General features: G+C 59.7%; 2 protein-coding genes across 4 annotated transcripts in view; one reads left to right on the top strand and one right to left on the bottom strand.

Moving 5' to 3' along the window:
- Positions 1-86: 86 nt before the first annotated feature.
- Positions 87-3,627, top strand: BYSL (bystin like). The gene is made up of 7 exons (XM_080568919.1): positions 87-371; positions 456-618; positions 925-1,063; positions 1,628-1,761; positions 2,001-2,161; positions 2,662-2,764; positions 3,007-3,627. Exons 1-7 carry the CDS (start codon positions 95-97, stop codon positions 3,353-3,355), a joined length of 1,326 nt encoding a protein of 441 aa, XP_080425045.1. The 5' UTR covers positions 87-94; the 3' UTR covers positions 3,356-3,627.
- Positions 3,628-5,257: 1,630 nt separating this feature from the next.
- CCND3 (cyclin D3) overlaps positions 5,258-22,315 on the bottom strand; it is a 43,886-nt gene continuing 26,828 nt past the window's right edge. For 2 of the 3 annotated variants that reach the window (XM_080568922.1, XM_080568923.1), the window contains 4 exons: positions 17,598-17,813; positions 10,543-10,702; positions 9,821-9,963; positions 5,258-7,220 (listed from right to left, as the gene is read on the bottom strand). In XM_080568922.1, coding sequence (XP_080425048.1) covers positions 7,059-7,220; positions 9,821-9,963; positions 10,543-10,702; positions 17,598-17,813 — 681 coding nt within the window. In that variant the 3' untranslated portion in view covers positions 5,258-7,058. Of the gene's footprint in view, positions 7,221-9,820; positions 9,964-10,542; positions 10,703-17,597; positions 17,814-19,583; positions 19,875-22,315 lie in introns of those variants that run through there. The other variant, XM_080568921.1, reaches the window with a different exon arrangement.

Below are 22,315 nucleotides of genomic sequence, written 5' to 3'. Positions count from 1 at the left end.
TCGCGTGGGGCCGCCTCGCGTGGAGCACACGGGGCTGGTGGGCCCAGCACCGACCTCAGCAGCAGCACCGGAGCCCCCCGGAGCCTCCCCCGCCATGCCCAAGGTGCGGCGGGCCCGGGGCTCCGCGGCCGGAGCCGATCGCGCGTTGCCGCTGCCCGAGCAGCTCCTGCGGGACGCGGCCCCCCGGGCACGGGCACGGCACGGCCGGGCCGGGGAGGAGGAGGAGGATGAAGAGCAGGGCTGCCAAGGCTACGTGGACGCCCGGCTCTCCCGGCGCATCCTGCAGCAGGCGAGGAGGCAGCAGGAGGAGCTGGAGGCCGAGCACGGCCCCGGAGCGCCCGCAGCCCCCCGGCACAGGAGCAGGGCGCTGGGTGAGACCCCCCCCCCCCCCCCCGGTATCCCCCCGGGATCCGAGCTCGGGGATCTGGGCTCAGGCAAGGGTTTGGTCCCCGCAGGTCCAGCGCTGAGCGGCTCTGGGTCCGAGGAGGAGGAAGAGGAGGAGGAGGATGAAGAGTGGCCCTCGCTGCAGCAGGCGGCGGCGCGGAGCGGGGAGGTGGTGGTGAACCCCGAGGATGAGAAGGCCATCGAGATGTTCATGAACAAGAACCCGCCACTGAGGTGGGACGGGGATGGAGGGGCCAAAGGGGATGGGGATGGAGGGGCCAAGGGGCCGGGGATGGAGGGGCCAAGGGGCCGGGGATGGAGGGGCCAAGGGGCCAAGGGGATGGAGGGGCCAAGGGGATGGAGGGGCCAAGGGGATGGGGATGGAGGGGCCAAGGGGGCAGGTATCAAGGAGCTGGGGATGGAGGATCCAAGGGGCGGGGGATGGCAGGGATGGAGATGGAGGAGTTGAGGGGGTCCAGGCAGTGCCCACCGTTCCCCAGCGCCCTGCCCCCTGCCCATTCCCCTCTGCTCTCGCCCCAGGCGCACGCTGGCCGACATCATCATGGAGAAGATCACGGAGAAGCAGACGGAGGTGGAGACGGCGCTCTCGGAGATATCGGGCTGCCCCATGCCCCAGCTCGACCCTCGTGTCCTGGAAGTTTACAAGGGCGTCAGAGAGGTAAAGGCCAAACAGCTCTGCCCCGTGGCTGCCGCCCCTGCTGGCCCGCAGGGAGCCTGTCCCCATCCTCGCCCTGCACAGACAGCACTGGGTCTGTGCCACGCCAGCAGGCAGCAGTCGCTGCAGGCCCCCCCCATTCCCCCGTATCTGCTGGCAGCAGGCAGAGCGATGGGGATGGCCAAGGCGAGAGGCTCAGGGGGGTAAATCAGCAAAAGTTTTCCTGACTGCACCAATTCCCAGGCTGTGAAACACCTGCAGGGGCTTACAGAGCTGCACACGGGTGGGATTCATGTGGCACAGAGCGCTCCCCTGCAGGCACTTTTCCAAAGAAACTTACTGCAGTTTGTATAGTGTCAGCCACCGAAGGGCCCACAGAGCTTGGAGTGAATTCCCTGAGCACGATGCATTGAGCGGGGACCCGGGACAGTCCTTTCTTAGTGGAGATGTGAAGGGAAGGAGCGGCTTTCTTATGGTCATAAGACAAATCCCACCAAGTCCCATAGCCCTGCTGTCAGTGCCTCTATGTTGCTGCCAGGCCTGCATCCATTTTTTTCTTTTTTTAAGGTGCTGTCCAAATACAGGAGTGGGAAACTCCCCAAGGCATTTAAAATCATTCCTGCCTTGTCCAACTGGGAGCAGATCCTCTACATTACAGATCCAGAGACGTGGACAGCGGCTGCCATGTACCAAGCCACCAGGTAAGATCATCTCTGGGAACTGCCGACCTTGTTTTGTTGCTTTGTAAGTGGAACAAGACATACAAAATACCAACCTGCGTCCTGCTCTTGCTTCCCTCCTCCTGTGGAGTGGAGGGAGTCGCAGGGGATCCCAGTGCCCTGGCTCAGATGTCCTGTAAGAGTTCCCTGCAGTCACCTGCTCCCAGGACCTGGTTCCAGAGCCTCAGCTCACCCCTCGCTTTGTGCTTTGATTTTCCCAGGATATTTTCATCCAACCTGAAAGAGAGGATGGCCCAGAGGTTCTACAACCTGGTGCTGTTGCCACGGGTCAGGGATGACATTGCCGAGTATAAGCGCCTCAACTTTCACCTCTACATGGCTTTGAAAAAGGCTCTGTTTAAGCCGGGAGCCTGGTTCAAAGGTAGGGACTCCCTGCAGGGCTGCGCTTTGTATGCGGGAGCCTTTTGCTGTCTGCAGCAGCTGGGAAGCTCAGCAGGGCCACGTGTTGCACACCGCTGCCTTTGCAGATTGCTCCTGTCATGGCCATTGGGGGCTCAGGGAGGAGAAGGAGGGTGGAGAAGACATCAGAGAGATGCCCTGGTGGGCAAGGCAGCTTCCAAACACCCCCAGGGGGGTGTTAGCACTGTAAGGCTACGCAGGTGCCAGATATATGGGATCTTTCGGAGGTTGATGGAGGCTGTGAGCTGTCTCACGCCTGATCTCTGCCTTCTCCAACAACCTGTGGGTGTTCGGAGCTGGATGCATGGCAGAGAGATGCTGAAGCCCCTGTAATAGCTGGTGGAGGAGCTGTTATTCTGTAGGGTCAGGTGTGTCCTGAGACAGAAGGGGCTGAGCCTCGTGTCCTGCAGCTCCCCTTGCTGTGGTTGAGGCCGGCAGTGCCTCACTCTTCCCCCTCCGCAGGCATCCTCATTCCCCTGTGCGAGTCGGGGACCTGCACGCTGCGGGAGGCCATCATCATCGGCAGCATCCTCACCAAGTGCTCCATCCCCGTCCTCCACTCCAGGTAACGCAGTGGGGGGCAGCGGGGCCGGGTTCCTGGGAGGGGGAACAGTTCTGCTTCGGGGACACTGGTGCAGTGCCACAGATCCATCCCTCAGCATCTCAGCGTTGGGGAGCTTTCCTCAGCTTTGTCCAGGGTTGAGATCCAAGGCCGTCTGCGGCACCGGGTTTGCCCCTTTAGTGTCTGGGTGCCCGGTGGCTCGTGCTGGGGCTGCCCTCATGGGGGCGCTCCCTCTGACCCCGCAGCGCGGCCATGCTGAAGATCGCCGAGATGCAGTACAGCGGTGCCAACAGCATCTTCCTCCGGCTGCTCATCGACAAGAAGTACGCGCTGCCCTTCCGCGTGGTGGATGCCCTCGTCTTCCACTTCCTGGCCTTCCGCACCGACCAGCGCGTCCTGCCCGTGCTGTGGCACCAGTGCTTCCTGGCCTTCGCCCAGCGCTACAAGGAGGACCTGTCCTCGGAGCAGAAGGAGGCGTTGCTCGAGCTGCTCAAGTTCCACAGCCACCCGCAGATCTCCCCGGAGATCCGCAGGGAGCTGGTGAACTCCAAGACGCGGGACGTGGAGGGGCAGCCGCCCGCAGCCATGGAGTGAGCAGGAAAAAGCAGGGAAAAGCCGCAGCCTGACCTGCTCCTGGGGTGGGCTGGATGCAGCTGGAGCCCGCTGGGAGCGAAGCCTCCAGGAGGCGTGCAGGACCCTCCTTCCCCGAGATCCTGCTGCTCCACAGGGAGCAGGCTGTGCCCACGCAGCCAGGCTGCTCCCTACGCCGCTCACCACGGGGCAGGGCAGCCCCGTGCCACCAGCACTGGGGACAGCAGTTGGGTTTCCCCTCTTCCTGCATTGGAAAATAAAGCCGAAGCCAGGTCCTTCAGTCCCAGGGTGGTTCTGCCCCGCAGTCGCACCTCTCGGCTCCATCCTCCTGCCCTGTCCCCTCTCTGCCTTGCCTTGTCCCCAGCAGGTGGCAGAGCAAAGCCACCAGCCCCAGGCTCCTTGTAGAGCTGCGGATCTAAGCCTGCGCTGCAGGTGCTGTCCTGCGTGAAGGGAGAGCGGGGCTGCTGAGCAGTCCCTGCACTATTGGCTAAAGGTTGGGGTGTGAGCGTCTCCCTGCTGCAGGGGGAAGGGTGGGGGGCGCAGGGCTGAGCCCCCCCCAGATGGTTTCCAGAGCCCCAAACTGCTCTAAGGAAAAAGAAGTGCTTGATTGTTTCCTGAGCTTGGCTGTCACCAGGCAGAGGCAGGGGGCAGTACCCGACCTGGGCCACCCCAGGGACCCTGTGCAGGGCCAGAGCAGCCCAGCAGAGCCAGGAGCAGAGGGGAAAAGCCTCCAGTAAGAGCCCCTGGCCTCGCAGGGCTGCCAGCAGGCTGGGGCACGGGGCAGCCTTTGATTACCCCATTCCTGCGTCACTCCCTTAGGCGATCCTGTGGCCCGGGCCCCCGTCCTGCCTGGTACCATCAGCACCCCCATCCTTCCCCCAGCCCCTTCTCCAGTGAGGCCCCCAACACTTCCTGGCTGCCCCGATGGGTTTGCCTCAACTCAGCAGGGCGGGAGCAGCCCCAGCACCCCGGGGCTGCTGTCCTCGGCCAGCCAGCGAGGCCGCACACGGCAGATTGCCCACGCACACCTATCCCCTACCGATGGCAAGCCCACCGGGGGCTTTTCCTCCCGTGTCCCACGAGGCGCTGCCCCTCCCTGGGCATCACTGAGGTGCTCCAGGGCTTGTACCTCACATATATCCACCAGCCTTGCCCCTGAAAGCAGCACCGAGTCTGGCACAGCCCAGGGGGAAAAGCCCCTGTGGCAGCGTGCTGCTGTGCCGAGCTCAGCCCCCTGCCACCTTCGCTTCGCCCAGAGCTGGCACCGGCCCCGGTGACACAGCGGTGGCAGCAGCAGAAGCCACGCGAAGAAGAGCGGCACGCAACGCCCGGGCCGGCTGCACACCGCAGCACGTTTTCCTTGGCTTCCTGATTATTATCGCCTTTAAAGAAGCCAGAAGCTGATGAGTGAGGGCGATACCCGGGCTCACACCACGCGCCCCGTGTGCTCCCTGCAGCGCAGCCCGAGCTGCTGCAGCACCGACCTGCAGGAAGGAGGCTTCGAAGGCGCCGGGGGTGTGAAGTCGCTGCCTCCCCTCCAGCAGCTGCAAGGCTGCTGAGCACGGGCATGGTGCCCGCAGGAAGGCTCGGTGCAGTGCTCTCCCACAGCACCTCGTCCACGTTCATCCAGCCCCGAGCCACCCCGGGGTGCTGCTCCCCATCCCGTGGCCGTGCAAAGCGGGGGGCAGGCGCCGTGGCATCGCCCCAGGCTCGCTCACCTCCATCTCCCTGCAGGGTTGGCGCCGACGGTGCCCTACCTGCACGTTCCTATTTCATCCTGCTCAGGAAATGCAGGGCTGGAGGCCTTCAGGAGCAGCCCCTCGGCTGGGGGATCCCCCCCGAGCCCAACTTGGGGCAGAGGCAGAGAGCTCGTTAGCGAAGGGAAAACCCTCGACACGGTCATTCTCGTTTCAAATACTTTATTGTAACATCATAGGATCCTCTGATTTTCCCAGCAGCGGGACTCTCGCGTGTGAACACCAAACCAGTTTACTCTTAAATTAAAAACTCATTTATATATAAAAAAAATTTCTTCTTGTACAGACAGGCCCTGCACGCCCCCCGCCCGTCCTGCTAGCAGGAGTCAGTGGCAGATGGCTCCTCTCAACAACTCGGGCTGGGGGAAGAACAGCAGCCCCATCTTTTTCCACCTGATAAGACTTTTTGTTTCTAGCGGCACCATAAACGGAAGATTTCCACATCCTTCCCCACATCCCCCCCAGGAGGACAACAGCCACAGATCCACGTGGCCGGCGGTCACCAAGCAGCAGCGTTCTGCCTCCCATCCCTGCAGAGTCTCTCTGGCTTCTCCTAGTTAATACAATTCTACAATGTAATAGTTCTCTTAGAAAAGCAGCATTATTTTTTTTTTAAAAAACACTTTTCTTTATATAAAAACTAACAGACAGGATCAACAACAACAACGAAACAAAAATGCAATCACTTCTCAAATCAAGTGCGCAGCGAATATTCCACCCTGTGAGGATACAACGCGGACCCCCGTGAATAGATTTATTGGAAACAGCCCCCTCCCGAACATCACCCGAGATCCCTGCCTTGGAGGAGTGAAGATGCATTTCAGACTATAGCAGCACATTCATATGGGTTTCTTAAAATCTAGTCTGATGTCTGAGCTTCCTAAAAACCACCCAGCTTCCAAAGTGAGAGAGTCTCCCAGTGCTCAGGGAGCTAAGGAAGGGGACAAAGGGATAAAGGCACTTTAGGAAGGAGAGGAGACCAGCACCCAGGCCCCACAGCAAGGGACAGCAGGTCTTATTCCCTCCCCTTTTTTGAGCAGTTAACAATAAATTAAGCAGCCTCGGTGGGGCAGCAGAAAGCCAAGGTGATTTGCGAAGGTCTGCGTTTGGGCAGCGCCGTCCCCGCTCCGCACGTTGCGCCCAAACCTCGCCCAAGAGGTCGCTCCCCGGGGACGAGGACTTCTGCTGTCCACGCGGAAAAGGAGCACTTCCCCAAAGCAAGCCAAAAACCCGCAAATCCCAAATCTAATGGCGACAAGAATCAAGCCACACACACATCTCCAAGCAGAAGCAGCCACGCCAGCCCCCCAGGAGCCACAACTAACCCAGGACGAAGCGATCAGGACCCAGGGATCCACGAGCACCCTTCTCTCCTCCTGGATGCTTGCTCCTCGCGAGCCCAGCGGGCCGGCAGTGCCCCGGCCTGGGGAAGGAGGTGGGGGGCTACCAACGTTTTGGTCACGTAGGCCCAGGTACGAGGCTGGCTGTGCATGATCGATGGCCCACGCGGGGCTGGAAGTCATCACGGTCAACGTACCCGAGGAGAGAGCAGACATCGGCACCCGGGCTACGAGGAACACGAGCTGGGGAACGTTTTACAACTTGGTTTTGGATCCCGCTCCCCTCCCCGGCTACTCCTGCGCCCCACCGCCACGAGGAGGGTCGCTTCACCCCTGCCTCCTGCAGAAGCCAGCGAGCAGAGTCCAAGCAGCGGTGAGCCCCGCCAGCCCCAATGGCCATCGTCGGAGCCCCCAAACGCCTTCCTCCTGCCCCCCTCCGGCGCTTGAGGAGGGGAGATGGGCGAGCGCGGAGCCCTCGCCGTGCAGCCAGCAAGCGGAGCAAATCCTCGGCGTGCTCTGGGTGGGGAGGAGGGATGCAGCGACAGTTGGGTGTCCGGGGCCAGGTCCTGTTGTCACGGGGCTGGGCGGCTCTTGGGAAGGGGAGGCTGGTCACAGGTTGATGTCCGTGACGTCTGTGGGCGTGCTGGTGGGCTGGCTGGCCGGGTAGGCGGCAGTCTTGGCGGTGCTGTATTCCTGCTGGCTTTGGGACGCTTGCTTCAGGCTCTCAGCTAAAGCTGCCTCGATCTGCTCCTGACAGGCTTTCAGGCAGTCCTGCGGGAGAGGGAATGGGAAAAGAGGCCTCAGTTCTCTGCTGTTCACAGGTGAGAGCCCTTAGGATAGCTCTGAGCAGCTGCTGGACCATCTCCCTGCCCCCTGGAGCATCTAAGCACACAGAAGCAGCCTTTTTCCTCCAGGCATCCCCAGCTTGGCTACGCTTCATGCCCTGCCCAGGAGAAGCCCCGCACTCTGTTGCCTTCTCCCTACTCGACCACGTTCCCGTGGAGGAGACGCCGCTGCCCATCGGGGCCCTGCAGAGCTCCAGCAGCAGGGCGCACAGCATGCAGCGCGCGATTTCGGCATCGCGGCACTCAGCTGGCACCGGTAACTGGAGGGGTAGAGCCCAACACCGCTGGGCTGGCCGGGACCTACCCCACGACCGAATTCCCAGGTCCAAACACAGGCAAGGGTGCGCACGGAGACCTCAGAGACCCTCCTGCCTCCCCCAGGCCCTACACGCGAGGTCTCTCGGAGCTCACCGTGCATCTCCGCGGTCACCCACCCCCCGGGAGCCTCCTGACACGGGGGGGGAGCAGCCCCACGCAGCCAGACCTGACAGCACCACACACCGCCGATGCTATGTTACAGGAGCGATGCTGCGGCCACGCGGCTTCTCCCTGGGCTCTCACCCTCCTGCTCCTCCCTCGGGAGCCTGCCTGACTCACCCGAGCCTCCCCAGGGAGCCCGGTGCCGGGGACACGCCAGCCCCACGAACAGGAAGGCGCAGGGGACTGCGAGCAGCGGCGTATCGCTTACAGTAAGGGTAAACCCCTTTCTTCTCCCCCAGGAGCTGCGACCAGATGAGGAAACTCCTCTCCCTCGAGAGGAGAGCGCTGTGACACCCCCAGGCACCCCTCGGCCCAGCTCCCACCCTGCGGCTCGGCCGTCACCGCAGGGCACGAGGTGACATTTCGCACCTCCAGGCCGGAGCCGAGCTGCCCGCCGCGGGGCCGCGCACGCTCGCTGGATATTGTCACACATCGAAATCTCTTACCAGGAATCCACCGCCGGTTCTTAGAAACTGACAGAGGATGTGGCGAGCAAAAATAGCAACGCCCACCTCCCCTTCCCCACGCTGCTTCCAGTAAGCGCGGCCTCCGGCCCGCCCGCAGCCCGGCTCGCTGCTGGGCCGGCCCCGCTCCCGCTGCGTGGGGCAGGGGGGATCCGGGGGGATCCGAGGCTCCTGAGGGGCTTCACGGGAGCTGCCACCACCTTACGGCCTCTCGGCAGGTAGGGACGGAGGCTGAGGAGCATCTCAGGAGCCGCAGCTGGGCTCTCCGTAGGTAATCGTGGCAGAGATGCCAAATTTGTGCGGCTCAGCTGCGTGCAGCCAGGCTCCTTCACCTGCGAGCGAAGCCCAGGACGCGGCTCGGCCCGACCCCGTAGGGCAGCCGAGGTGTGGGGCTGCTCCAGCTCAGGGGCACGTTGGGAAGCCAACGGGGCCCCATCCTGCTCTGCAAGGGCACAGTAGCTCCAAATCACAACCGAAGCTCCGTCAAGCCAGCGGGGAAACCGAGTCACAGCCCGGGGACGCTGCGAGGCCGGGCTCGGGGAGAAACATCAGCACCGCAGCGAGACGCGGGAGCCCGGGAGCTTCCCTGGGGAGCCCGGCGGTGCTGCAGCCGCGTCCCAGGAGCCGGGCAGGGGCTGCCCGTGCAGCACCCAGCACCTGGCTGGAGGGCAGCAGAGCTGTCCCCGGCCCTTTCGGCTCCCCTCCCTCTGCGGTGCTCTCCCTGCCTCCCACCTGTTCCCTCCAGCAGCCCTGACCCGGGGCAGGTTTCAGCTCCTGCCCCATTCACCGCAGCAGCTTGAGAGCAGCTGGCTGCACTGATTGAGTCTTCAAAAAAGGCTCCCGCAAACAAAAAAAAAATTAAAAAAACAAAACAAAACCACACCAATAAAGCAAGACGTCCTCCTGCCCCGTCCCCTGTGCCCACACAAAGCCTGGCTGCAGCCTCCCGCCCTCTCCCAAGCCGCGGCGCTGCCGGCGGGGGACTGAAACCAACCCGGCCCGGCTGCCAGCACCGGCGCTCGGGCAGAAGAAAAGGATCAAAAGGGGCCCTGGCAGAATAAAAGCTCCCGACTGCTTCGCTGCAGCAGGAGCAGGACACAGGGAGCCCGACGGGTCCTCCTTCCCCATTCAAAGGGCAGCAGAGGGGCAGGCGGGTGCCCCCCCGGCACCCGCATCCCAAAAGGCTCCGTGCCCCCAGCCCCCTTCCCACCCCGGGCTGGGCACCTGCAACCAGACACCGTGGAGGTGAGCAGATGCCGAGCCCGGCTTCTCCCCCTGCCCCATCCCACCCCGTCAACCCGATCCTGCCGACACCTGTCTGCGCGGGGAACAGACGCTGCCCTTTGTGCCGCTCATCAAAGGCTCCCCAGCTCGCCCTGCTCCGCACAGATGGCGCTTGGGGGCCAGGAGCCGACCACAACCACGGCCCTGACCAAGGGCACGGCGTTTGGAGCTGCTCCCTAATCCCTAGGTGCTCTTCAAGCCATGGTCAGCATCGCTACGGCCAGCTTATTTCCCCCCCCAGGAGCCAGCTGCAGAAAGAGGAAGGGTTTCCACCGGCAGACCCCCGGCGAACACTCACCACCTCCGTGCCGGTGATGCTGGCCAGCAGCTCGGTGACGGCCTCGCCGCTGAAGTCGTTCACAGAGAGCGTCAGGCCGTGCATGGCCGCGCCGATGCTGCCCGTCGCGATCATGGAAGGCGGGTACATGACGAAAGTGTAGTCTGGAGCCAGGAGAGGGACAAAACAGCAGCTGTTAGCAAGGGTGTGTGCGAGCTGTAAGTTGTTGGGACGGTGATTTCCTTGGAAAACCAGCGAGGGCCAGGCAGAGGGGTGTCACCAGCTTAGCGGGGAGAAATAGGATCGGAGCAACGGAAAACAGATGGAGCATCGTAGCTGCAGCTTCCTTAAGCTACTTCTCTGGGTCTGTCTCACCAAAACAAGTCCTGAAGGTGACATTGCTCTAAGGACTTTGAGCAAGGCTGACGAGGGCTCGTACTGAACCCCGCCTTCACTCTGGGCACTCTCCAAGGCGCCGCCTCCTGCAGCACAGCAAGAAGCAGTTTCGCTCTTCCCTGGCATCTCCCAGGCACCCACTAACAGCCCCCAGGACCATTATCACCCTGCTTTGTCAGGGACAGAAAACAAGTCTCTGAGCAGCAAAGTGCTCCGATTTGAGTGCAGGCGGGCATCCAGCGCCCCAGGGCACCCAGGGAGCCTGACTAAGCCCAGGCTGCCCCCCGGGACCACTGCCCACCCCCCCAGCACCCTAGCAGATGGCTCCAGCGGGAGCAGGCACCCACCTGTGGCACACAGGGCAATAAAGGTCTGCGCGTGTTTCTTCACCAGCTCCATCTTGTCCTTAGGAAGCGGGAGGTGGTGGAGGATGTGAGCCAGGAAATCGTTCGCTATCACCGAGACCAGGTCCCACTTTAGCTTCTCCAGGACTAGAACCTCCCAGTCCTGCACAAAGACAGAGAGCACATTGCTCAGTGGGGTTTTGAGAAACACCCACCTGAACCACGGGCAGATAAGCCCGGAGCTCGGGGAAGGGCAGTTAAACAGCACAATCCATCGGACAGGGAAGAGAAGAGGGAACAGCCCCGCTCTGCCACCGTGGCACAATTCCAGCCCTGAGCTGTTGCAAAGCCTGGAGCAAAGATCAGAAGAGGAAGCGATAAGTCTGCTTTCTTCTTCCCCAGGTGCAGTCGGACCGGCCTTCTGCTCTGCAGGCACTCCTCCGGGCGCTCCTTTGCTCTGCAAGGCTGCCGCAGCAGCACATACAATAAAAAGAGCAAGGGGCAGGAGGCACACCGCTCCCTTCTTCCTGCTCCTGAAAGGAGAGCACGCGTCCAGCTCCCGGGAGCAGCCCAGCTCGGGGCTAGCAGAGGCACTGCTCCCCGCTACCCCAAAGGGACCGCAGCAGCTCACCCCTCTGCGCGCCCCGAGCTGTTCGGTGCACCAATCCCCCTCTGGATGGTGAAGGGCAGAAGGCAGGAGGGGCCCTGCAGCCAGTCCCCCGCACGCAGCTGGGAGCAAGGGAACGTGGGGGAGACACAACTGAGCTTTCAGAGCTGCATCCAGACAGCCTAAGTCCCTTTAGGTCATCAGTGGTGAGATTCTGAGTCCCTAAAGAGCTCAGGGGCCGTGACCAGGTGCTGGCCCCACACACGCCAGGCACACAGTCCACAGGCTGGGCGCTAGCACGCTGGCACAGCCTCCCCATCTGCATCCTGCCATGCTCCGAGCATCCCCGGCACCTTCCCAGGAGGAGGAGGCACAGAACAGCCACGCCGACACCCCCCCTTCCTAGGGACACGCAGCCAGTGGCACCCCAGTGCTTCCCAGTTAGACGCCAGGTGGCTGCTGACTTCTCCACCCCACGTCGCGCTGCGCTGCCTACACCTCCAGCAGGTTTCTGTGAGGACTTCCCCTCGTCTCCACGCAGTCTGCAAGCTGGGGAACAGGCAGCGGGGGGGCTCAGTGCCCCCATGGGCTTCGGCTGGAGCCCAGGCTGCTCCCTGCACCTGCTCAGCCTCCTGCAGCTCAGGAGAAGCAGCAGCAGCATCTTCCCAGGATCATTTCCCTTCCCACCCGTGCAGGAATGTCTCCGGCAGCCCACACCCAGCCACCTCGAGTCTCTCTGACGGTCCCAACTCCCCCACGAGACGTGATGGAAGCCTCTGGATCCCATGCATGTGGCCTCCCACTTCTCTCTGCCCTCATCCTCTGGGTCAGCAGCAGATCTGGGTCTGGCAAAAGGCTGCGGGTATGCCAGAAGTAGCACAGGAGATGCTCCCGTGTCCCCCCTCCCCGCTCACAGGGGGAACTGCAGCCCTGCAAGCGTGCAGGGGAAGGAAACGCTGCAGGACCCGAGCCTGCCTCGGCTCTGGGTTTGGAAGGACAGAGCTGAGCTGGGATTTGGATCAGGTGTCTCCATTTCAGGGCTGAGCCCCACCCGGCACAGCATCTATTCTTTTCCAAGCGCTCTAAGATTACAAGGTCAGCGCTGCCCACAGGACCGCCAGAACAGATGGATTTGAAGAAGTGAGATTCTTTTTCATAAAGGCCGATCTCCGTTTTCTTTCTTTTTTTTTTTTTTTAAACCCACTCTTCCCCTTACACAACAATACCAGTTTTGAGTTGCTCAAATGAGCAGCATTGCTCAACCTGCTCCGAGTCCCCCGCTAGCCCAAACGTGCTATTTGCTGCTTCGCAGCCCGTGCTTTTCCAACCAGAAAGCGGTGCCTGGCTGGAACACGCTCACTGGTCTCCCATATGGATGGCCAGCCTGCCAGGCTTTCTGTGTGTTTAAGCCAAATCCACAGCATAAAAGCAAGTAGGAACCTAGCGATGAGCTCCAGAGCCTCAGGACCGCAGCACAAGTCTTTTAGGGTGCCTGGTTCAACGAGGGGATGGCGGTAGAGGGGGAGAGACCAGGCTTAATGGAAGAAGAAAAGAAAGGAGCGTGCTGGCCATGGGTTAAACTGCAGCCACACAGCAAGGTGACACAAGAAAAGAGCCATGGGAGATGAAGCGTTGCATTGTCCTTGCTGTCACTCAGCTGGAAGCCACCAAGGGCCAGCAGCCTCGCTAGGAAAGCCAACTGCTTGCCTGAGCATCAGCCCAGCCTCCCGGGGAGCCAGGACACCAGTGGCACCTCCGGGGGATCCTGCCACGAGGGTGAGAGCCGAGCAGCTCCATCCCGACCTCTGCACAAGGCGGGAGCACGGCCCTTGTGCAGACCCAGGGCTGAGGTCACAAAAAGGAGCCGGAGATCACGGCTCACGGAGCCAGCCCCGAATGGCTCGCTGCACGAGGGGAGCCCAGCATCTCCCAGGCCCTTGCTCCTTCTGTCTCTTCCCAGAGCCGCAAGCCAGCTCCCGGCAGGGGCACGTGGCATTCACGCCAGCGTGGCAGAAAGCCCGGCCCTGCTGGGACACATTTTCTCTCCAGGAGACGATTCAGGGCGCAGATCAGCGGCGAGAGCTCACCTGGGGCACCACGCTGGCTCCTGCCACACCGGGGCTGGTCCAGCACACCAGCCTGGCCATCCGCAGCGCACAAAAGCAGCTCTTTTCCAGCTAATAAAGGTTTTCCAGTTTCTTGAAAACCTCGTTGGTACAAGGGGCCTGATCCTGAGGCTCAGCTGGCACTCGAGATGCCGGCTGGAGGCGACAGGCGCTGAGGATTGTCACCGGCTCACAGGATTTAGGTAGGGGAAGCCGCCCTCCAGCCAAAACCCCCTGCTCCTCGCTTCTCTCCCGCTAACCCCTGGGATTTCCCACTCTCGGAGCAGCACGGCAGAATCTCTGAATCACTTTATCTGTGGAAGAAGCAAAACAAAAGGCTGCAAGAGATAGGCAAGCAGCTTTGCGACAGCAGCGCCGCTCCGCACAGCAAACATCCTTTTCCTGGCATTTTCTTTTGCACCTAATTGAATCAGTCTCTGCCTGGCTAATGAAAGAGAGGAAGAAAGTGGAAAATGTTCCTTTGTTTCTCCGGTCCAACCTCCCCGTGGAAGGGCTGCAGGCTGCCAACGCTGCCCACCGAGCATCCCATCGCCGGGACTGCACCCGGCGCCTTCCTGCAAGAGCTCCCCAGGCTCGGCCAGCGCCTGCAGGGCTGGAAACTGCCCGGCAGCTGGGCTCTGCCCCTGCAGGCTTACACCCTTCGTCTCTCCTGGCTGCATCCCACAAAAGAAAAAAAAGAAAAGAGAAGGAAGGAAAGCAGCCAGCATTGCCCAGCACCTCCCCTGCTCTGACAAGATTTCGCAGTCCTGTTGCGGTGACACAGCCTCAAGCCCCTGGCTGCTGCCACTGCACCCTCGCGGAGCGGGATCTGAGAGACAAGCAGAGAGTTTTCCTCATTTGCAGCTCTGCAAACTCAGGCTGGGATGTGCCAGCCGCGCCACCTCCCCTCCCCGTTATGCAGTGAGAGCCACCCTGCAAACCAAGCTCTACCCTCACCACCACCCACACGCGGCGTGCCTGCGAGGAGTCTGCGTAAACACTGCTGGCAAGGCTGCGCAGGGAGCAGAGCCCAGCTCCTTCTCTGCTGCAGCCCTGCCTGCAGGAGAAAGGAAGTAGATTTTGTCACTCGAGTCGATAAGGTGCCATTTCTCATTATCACTGACTCGATGAGCCACCAGCAGAGCGGGAGCAGGCTGCGCTCTGATGTGCTCGCGAGCTGACTCAAAAGGAGGGTGGAAAGAGCTGTCGCTGTTGGCCACCCACCCTCCCCAACAGCTACAGAAATGAGAAGCCACGAAAAGTCCAGCTGCGAATAGGAAACGTGGGGCAAACGTTTGTTTCCATCCCCGGAGCACACCTCAAGGCTGGATGCCGAGGGTAAAGGCGCCGACTTCAGGTGCAGGAGCCGTCACATCCACTCCACCCGTGCGACAAGCAGGAGGCGGACCACAAGCCTGCGCCCTGGAAGGTCGATGCTTAGCACGAGTGAGCAACCCTTCCTGCTCAGCTGCGACCCCTTTCTCCTGTTTTCACTCATCATCTGTTGTCGCTGCTGCTTCCCTCACTGTCTGCCCGGTGGCTTGGCCCTGCCTGAGGTCTTTGCTAGGAAATACCTGGAATTTGAAGAATTGACCTCAGATCAGAGATCGCAGAGGCAAGCCAACGCAGTAGGGGCAAACCAGGCAGATGCCCCCAAGCCAAGGATGAAGGTGACCCACAGCTGCTCTCCCTGACCCTCAAGCAGCTGAGCACTCGCTTGCACAGGCCAGAAAAGTCTTTAAGAAAGAAAAAAAAAGACAAGCAAGGTAGGTTAGATAACGCCCTCGACGGAAATCCAACTTCCTCCAAATGGACAAGTCCCTTGTTGCATCATTTCCTTCTCCCTAGAATAACTTCATCAAGATTTTGTTTCAGATGTGTCCTTTCTAAACCGCTGAGCTGGTGCCAAGCATCCCTGCAAGAGAAGGAAGCAAACCTAGTGGGAAAGTGAGCCAGCTTCCTCCGAGGGCCCTGGGAGGACGGGGTGGAAGCCGAAATGGCACGGCTCCACGAGAGGAGGCCAGGATGCGCCATTGTCCAAGCCCTGATGAAGAAGCTCCCCTTCCCCTCCCCACCCTCTTCCACCCGAAAGATTGTGAAAGAGAGGCGACATCGCCACGATTAGCACACAGGAGGAAAAGAGCAGCTCGCCCTGGTTTTGTAATCAGGGCATTAACTCTTGTCAGGTCTCGGGGCGAAGCCAAGCCTCTCAGGGAGCTGCAGCCCTTGCCTCCGCTCCATCTTACAGAGAGCAAAGGGAAACCGGAGCTGGATCTGCTCCAGACAAAGCTAAGCATCTACCAAAAGCAAGCCTGGTGAAGCCACTTTTGTCCATCTTAATTGCATATTGAGCCTGGAGCACCCCGGTGAAAGATCCAGGCTGGGTGTTCAGCTGTGCCCCACGCTGCGCTGAGTGTCCCGGTAGTCTAGCGGGGGAAAGTACAGAAGAAGAGCTGCAGTACGGAGCCCTGCACGATCAGAAGGGAGCAGCAGGCAGCAGACAGCGTTTTACTCCTCCATCTCCGCCCCAGCGCTGGCTGGAGGAGGGAAGATGAATTTTGTGGCACTGCTTAGCCACAGCTTCCTGCTGACAAACCTCTGGGGGAAGGAGAAAAGGCTCCGAGGGAGGAGGCATCGGCACTGCAGCAGAGCGAAGGAAAACCTCCAGGCTGGTGCTTCTTTCTGCGTGTCAACACGTCCTCTGCCCACCACCCACCTGTTCTCTGGAGGGAGCCTGCTACAAACAAAGCTTAAATTTGACTGAAACAAGCAAACCTTCACCAAAAAGAAATCAAAGAGGAAGACACGTCTGGGATCCGTGGCCGAGGCGCACAAGGTGCCTACCCACGTCCAGCTCCTTGTGGCCCACGATCCATGCTGCAGAAACGGCTAAGATCTCTGCGATGATGTCCCTTAACCTGCAGGGCTGGTGGCAGCAGGACCGCCCTCAAGGTCTGCATCAGAGAGGAAGACAGAGGTGAAGCACGGGAGTAAGTCATTACCCCAGGGACACGAGCAACCCTCCTGTTACACGCGGGGATTAGCTTCACGTGAGGAACCCAGTGCTGGGAATATACACAGAGGGAATGCACTGATAGTGAGAAACTGCTCCCGAGGATGAAATGTCACTGACAGCTGGACAAAACCTTTGCTCACAGGTTTTGGGGCAGCCCCAGCAGCAAGGCGCTACGGCGCGACCACAGCCCAGCATCCAGAGAAGCAACGACCACCTGCATCTCCTCTGCGTTTCCATCCCTCACCATTATTCACGGTAACGATCCACGTGCTTTTTCCACCAGGGCTATGTATGGCAACAGCCACCCACAAAAACCTACAGGGAGAGGCATGGAGGTGAGGGGATTTTCCCCAACCTTCACCGGCGCTTGGAAAAACCGCGTTCAGAGCCGAGCTCCCGTTACCAGAACTGCCTTCCGACTCACACCTGAAAGTTTTGTGGGCTCGCTCCCCACCCTGGGGACACGCTCAGATCATCTCACCCACCCCCAGCCCAGAAAAAACAGACATTTAATAAGGCGATGACTAACCCCGAGAAATTCTCATAGGCAAACCGTCTCCAGGGATGTTTGTCACTCGAGCCGAGGTGGCCGTTTCCTCCCGAGAGCTCAGAACTGACAGCACAGGAGGCCCCCGACAAAAGGGGTTCTCCGGCGTCCTTCCCCCGCTGGCAACGCTGAGCTCAGAGGTTTGGATCTTTGCTTTGAACAGCTTTTATCAGACAAAAAGAGCCTACGCAGCTGCCACCCAAGTGTCTGATGGGACAGGCAGAGCAGCCCTGCTTTAACTCGCAGCAAGCTCCCAGCATTTCCATCACCCCTTCACCTGGCAGCATCGTCAGCCTGGAAGGCACAACCCAGGTCCTAGATCACAGGAGCTCCCACCCGTTTTGCTGGAAGCTCCCCACTTAATGCTTCCCCTCCTCCTGCTCTGCACTGTGCAAAGGCCTTTGTTCCCCAGAGCTGCCACTCGAGAGCGAAGCAGCCCAAGGAGCAAGCTCAGCGTGGCGGCTCCGCGCTGGCAGAGAGTGCTTCAGGCTCAGGGGACGTCCTCTGGAACGCGGAGGTGACAGCGGAGGTGACAATCCTGCCCCGCACAGCAGGGAGCGAGGCTCCGCCACGATGGAAAGGGCTCCACCAACAGACCCAAATCCACCGTGGCAAGGGGGTGAGGAGGTTGGCTGGGGAACATGGAGGAAGGTGGAGAAACAGGGGAAAAAAAACAACAGAAGGAGGAGACCCAGGGGCAGGTATGGTGCCAAGCAGCAGCGTGCAGGAGATAAGGGCTGGGGAGGGGCTGGAGGGCTCTTTGAGATAGGGGCGAGTGATTACCAGGAGCTGCTGAGGCGTGATGGAGTTGTCTGTGTAAATGCAGAGTTTCTCCACCGTAAGGGGCATGGTTTCTCGCAGCTTGGAAGCCAGCAGCATGCAGACCGCCCCCAGGAGCTGCAAGTGATTTTTCCGCACGGGGACTGAGGACAGGTAGCGATCCACGTAGTTCATGGCCAAGGGGAAGACCTCTTCTTCGCATTTCTGCTCCTCGCACACCTGACAAAACCCAATCAAAAAAAAAAAAAAAAAGGAAGTTTTAATCAGCACCGGACTCTCCAGATCCTGCCTGCACCGCAGCTTCAAAGCGTCTGGTCGTGGTGGTGCTGCACGTTTATCTGCAGGGCTCTGACAGCTCCACAGGGCTAAGGAGTAAGTTAGCTACAGGTGTCAAGCCTACAGCTGCAGCGAGGTTACACTAGCAACAAATGCTGCACGGCTCCATTCACCTTCCTGTGGAAAGCAGAAGAGCTTAAGCGTAGTTAGAAAGAGCCCACAGAGACTTTAAGACCCCAAATCCTTTACTTGCAACCCCTCCACCCCCTGCCTTTTTCACTGCTCTCGGGGATGCCCGCAGCCAGCTGCCCATTTTCTGCTCTGGGAGGACTCGGGACCTCAGGGAAAATCAGCAATTCCAGCAGCCTCCAGCTGGAGACCTACCGGTGCAGGAGCCACAGCCACCCCTGGCAATTCCACCCTCAGTGGCCCAGGGGCAGGGGCAGGCTCGATGGCAGAGCCGTGCCCGGCTCCAGGAGTCTTCCTCCCTCCCCCCCCCCAGCCACACTCGCGCCACGGCCACGAGCAGAATCCCAGAGCTCCGGATTTCAGCCCTCCGCTCTAATCTTGCGACCAACATCACAACGCTGAAAGAAGGAAGTCGGCGTGACCAACGCAGCCAGAAAAATATCGAGGTTTCTCCTCCAGCAGCAGCCAGCACCACCGTTCTCCCCCAGCAGCGGTGCCCCCCCTGCACGGGCTGCCGCCGCCGGGACGCAGCCGTGCCTGTGCCCATGCCCGTGCCCAGCCATGACGACTGCTGAGCGTCACCCACTTTTTGACCATCCTCACAGCTCCACAGCAACAGGCTCCAGAGCAGCATTTATCTAACGAGCCTCCTCAGACAGAGCCTTGCAGCAACAGAACAATGCGAACAGGAAAAAGAAAAAAAAAAAAACTTTTTAAAAGCAAAGCGCTCTCTCGTTTCTTTTGACAGAAGCAGGCAGCTTCTTGCAAGGGCGGCTGCGGTGGCGAGCGGGCAGGCTGGATCCCAGCGTCACTTGTCTCTTGCTGAATGCTTTTTCTTTCTCTGCTGAGACCTTTTGCTCCGACCATCCCATAACGAGGCCCGTGAGGTCTCCCCACTGAGCTGCATCCCGCAGAGAGCCTCGTTCATTTTAATTTAGGGAAGTAAACGGTAGCAATATTATTTTCTCCCTTTAGCGAGGCATTCTCAGCCCTGTGCAGGGCGTGCAAGCCTCTTGCGGCTGCACAGGCGAGGATCTGGGGCCAGGATTTTGGGAAGCAAGGAATGAATGGGGGCCCGAGAGCAGCGTGGCAGGATACTACCGGGGGGAAAAGGGGCACAGGCTGGGGGTTCGGGGGGGCTGCTCCCCCTGCATGGGGCCATCACTTCTCCCAGCTCAACCACCCCTCGCCCACGCTCTGCCCCGCCGCAGACCGCCGTGCCCACCCGCCTCCCCCTCCCTCCCTACGGGCACAGCCTCCTCCATGCCGGGGACCGGAGCTGCGGCTCGCACGGACCCCGGAGCCTTCCCCGTGCCCCGGGGCTGCTCCCGCAGCCAGCAGGAGGGAGCCGGGCGGGTGCACGGAGGGCGGCCGCTGCCTTCCCCCTTTGCCGCCAGCTCCCTCCCGGGGCGCGCACGCTTTGCAAGCACGGACGGCGGGCAAAAAAAAACTTGGGCGTCCGGGCGAGGAGCTGGAGACGGAGGAGAGGAGGATGAGGAGGAGGAAGAGGATTTGAGGCCGTACCTCCAGCATCCAAAACGCCAGCATTTTCCGCATGTACGGCTTGATCTCCTGCTGCACGCACTGGAAGTAGGAGACGCGGGGGCTGTAGCGCTCCTCCTGGCTCAGCAGGTTCTGCAGCACCCGCCGGTCCCCCAGCAGCTGCGGGTCCCGCCCGGCGCGGGGGGCTCGGGGCACGGCTTCCACGCACAGCAGCTCCATGGGCGCTGGGCGGGCAGCGCCGGCTCCGCTGCGGCGGCCGCGGGACGCGGGGAGCGGGCGGCGCGCCGGGAGGCGGGGCCTCGGCGCGCCGGGAGGAGCGGCCGGGGGGCCCTCAGCCAATCGGAGGCGCCGCTGCCGCCGCGGCGCGCCGAAACCCGGCGGTGGACACGCCCCTCCCGGGGGCGTGGCTTGAGGCGCGCCGGCGGGCTGGCAGCACGTGGGGCGGCCGCGGGAGCCGCTGCCATGTTGGGGGGAGGCCGGCGGCGGTCGCGCCCGGCCCCGGGGAGCGGTCGGGGGGCCGGGGGCTGGGGGGGGGGGTGTGTAGGGGCCGGTGCCTCGTGGGGCTGCAGGGGCCACGCCGAGCTGCCCCCGCGGCCGGGCGGGCTGCAGAGGAGCAGTCCCGGAGCCCCCCGGGAATGCCCGTCAACCCCATCTTCGCAATTCCTGACAGTGCATTTTCAGCATTTAGTCCTAGCCCTTCTTTTTCCCTCCCTTTTCGATTTTTCCCCTTTTTTTTTCCCTTTTCGTTTTTTTCCCTTTTGTTTATTCCCTCCCTTTTTGTTTATTCCCTCCCTTTATGTTTATTCCCTCCCTTTGTGTTTATTCCCTCCCTTTTTGTTTATTCCCTCCTTTTTTTTTTTTTCTTTCCCTCCCTTTTTGTTTTTTCCCTCCATTTTTGTGGCCGGAGCCCTTCAAAGCTACAAAAATAATCAGCTGTGTACATACTCGGGGCCAGCCCGCGCTGATCATGCTGTCTTCCAAAAGTTATCCTCATGTTACCACTGGTGCAGCTCCATAGCAGATAGCAACCCCAGTGTCTGCGGAGATAAGGGCTTGCCAGGCTTTGCTGGTGTTTTGTTTTGTTTTCAGAACAATTAACAATGGTTTGGAAATACCTTTGCAAATTGTACCCCGAGCAACTAGTTTAGGAATTTTCAGGGAAACGAAAGCCTTCCAAGCAAGTTTGCACCGTGCCTCCTGCAGCGTAGGGTTTGCTCTGCAGCGGTACCTCGGTCTGCTTGCAGTTGACCCAGCAATAATTGCTTTGTGGCATGGGAAGCTGAAGGCAATGGGATACAGTTTTGGCCACATCGCTCCCTAATGTTTGTCACTGTCTACAAAAACTGAGATGTCTCGACTTCGCTGCTGCCAATGCAAAGTGCCAGGAAACTGCCTATAAAATGTACAACAGATTCTGTAGCTGGAATACCAAGGGAACAGATTGCCTTTGAGCTTGAAAATTAAAAGCTTCTCACTGAGTTGAGAGAATTCAGCTCAGGAGGTCCATTTCTATGAAAGTTTCCCATACTGGCTGTGAAGGGAGCGCGCCCGAAGGGGATGGCCTGCCCGTACAACCCTTTTCGCAACCCTTTTCACGACCGGGATGGTGCTGCAATGTGGCATTGCTGCCGCAGTTGCAACCAAATGATTAATTACAAACCCAAATGTTAGAGGTGGGAAGCGCATTCCAGAGCACCAATGTCTCTCACTCTGCTAGAGCGCTTCGTTCCCTGCCATTGCTGACTGCCTTTCGTTCTGAAACGAAGCCCCTCGGTGGTACGCTCCTGCAATGCACCTCTGCACAGGGCTGTGTAATTCAATTTTACAGGGCAGCACTGCTGGGCTGAAGGCGTTCTGGCTGTACTGAGGAACGACAGATGGAAGAGGAGGGAAATAAGCCGAAATTCAACCCACAGCAGTAATTTATATCTGCGATCCTGGGAAGATAGCTGCTTGTGCTCAGGAGGGAACAGAGCAATGGAATTCATAGAAATCAAGGATTTTGGGGATGCGGTGTCATATAAAGAGAACTCAGCTGGAACACCTCTGACCAGTTCAGCTGGAGTTATTCCTTAGCATATACGCTTGTATGTATTTTTAGGATAAGGAGCAAAGAACTAAAGGACTTAGCAGCAGAGTGATTTGCCACAATAGCTACTCCCCCCAGCGAGTCATTTCTGTGTGCCATTTTGACACATTTAGTACTTTTTTGTATTTTCAGTCATCTAAAAAGAGTCTCTTAATGAAGAACAAACATACGAAGTTAATAAGTGTAAGTAAAACAAGACGCAAGTCTTTGTTCTCTCTGCTCAGGATTATTTTTTTTCTAACGTTGAAAATGAAAAACATCTTTTTGATCGGAGGTTTAGAGGTTCCCAATGCTCCCCATGACAGTGAACACAAAGGTCACATACATAACACACGCAGTACATTTCACACGCTGGAATCCCACTTCTGCACTTGGACAGATGGCTTTCATTTTCCGCAAGGTATCCGATACATTGCAAACTCTTAATGATGCTATCGGCATTGATTTGTTGCGACGCATGCCCGCAGAATACCACATAGCACGGCGATATGGAACTGGAGAAAAGAAAGGAAGAGCGGAGAGGCTTAGATCGATCCCATCCCTGCCTTAAAATGAGAACGAGGAATTTTTGTAGGTGAGATGAGATTCCCAAATCCCTCTCCCAGCTAAATTTCTTCTACCTTATGAATAAATCTTCTAGCGGTGTGGGCAAGAAATATTTGAA

The sequence above is a fragment of the Anser brachyrhynchus genome (assembly GCF_964034855.1).
Source record: "Anser brachyrhynchus genome assembly, chromosome: 27".
Classification (NCBI taxonomy): Eukaryota; Metazoa; Chordata; class Aves; order Anseriformes; family Anatidae; genus Anser; species Anser brachyrhynchus.
This window is presented reverse-complemented; position numbering and strand designations above follow the sequence as displayed.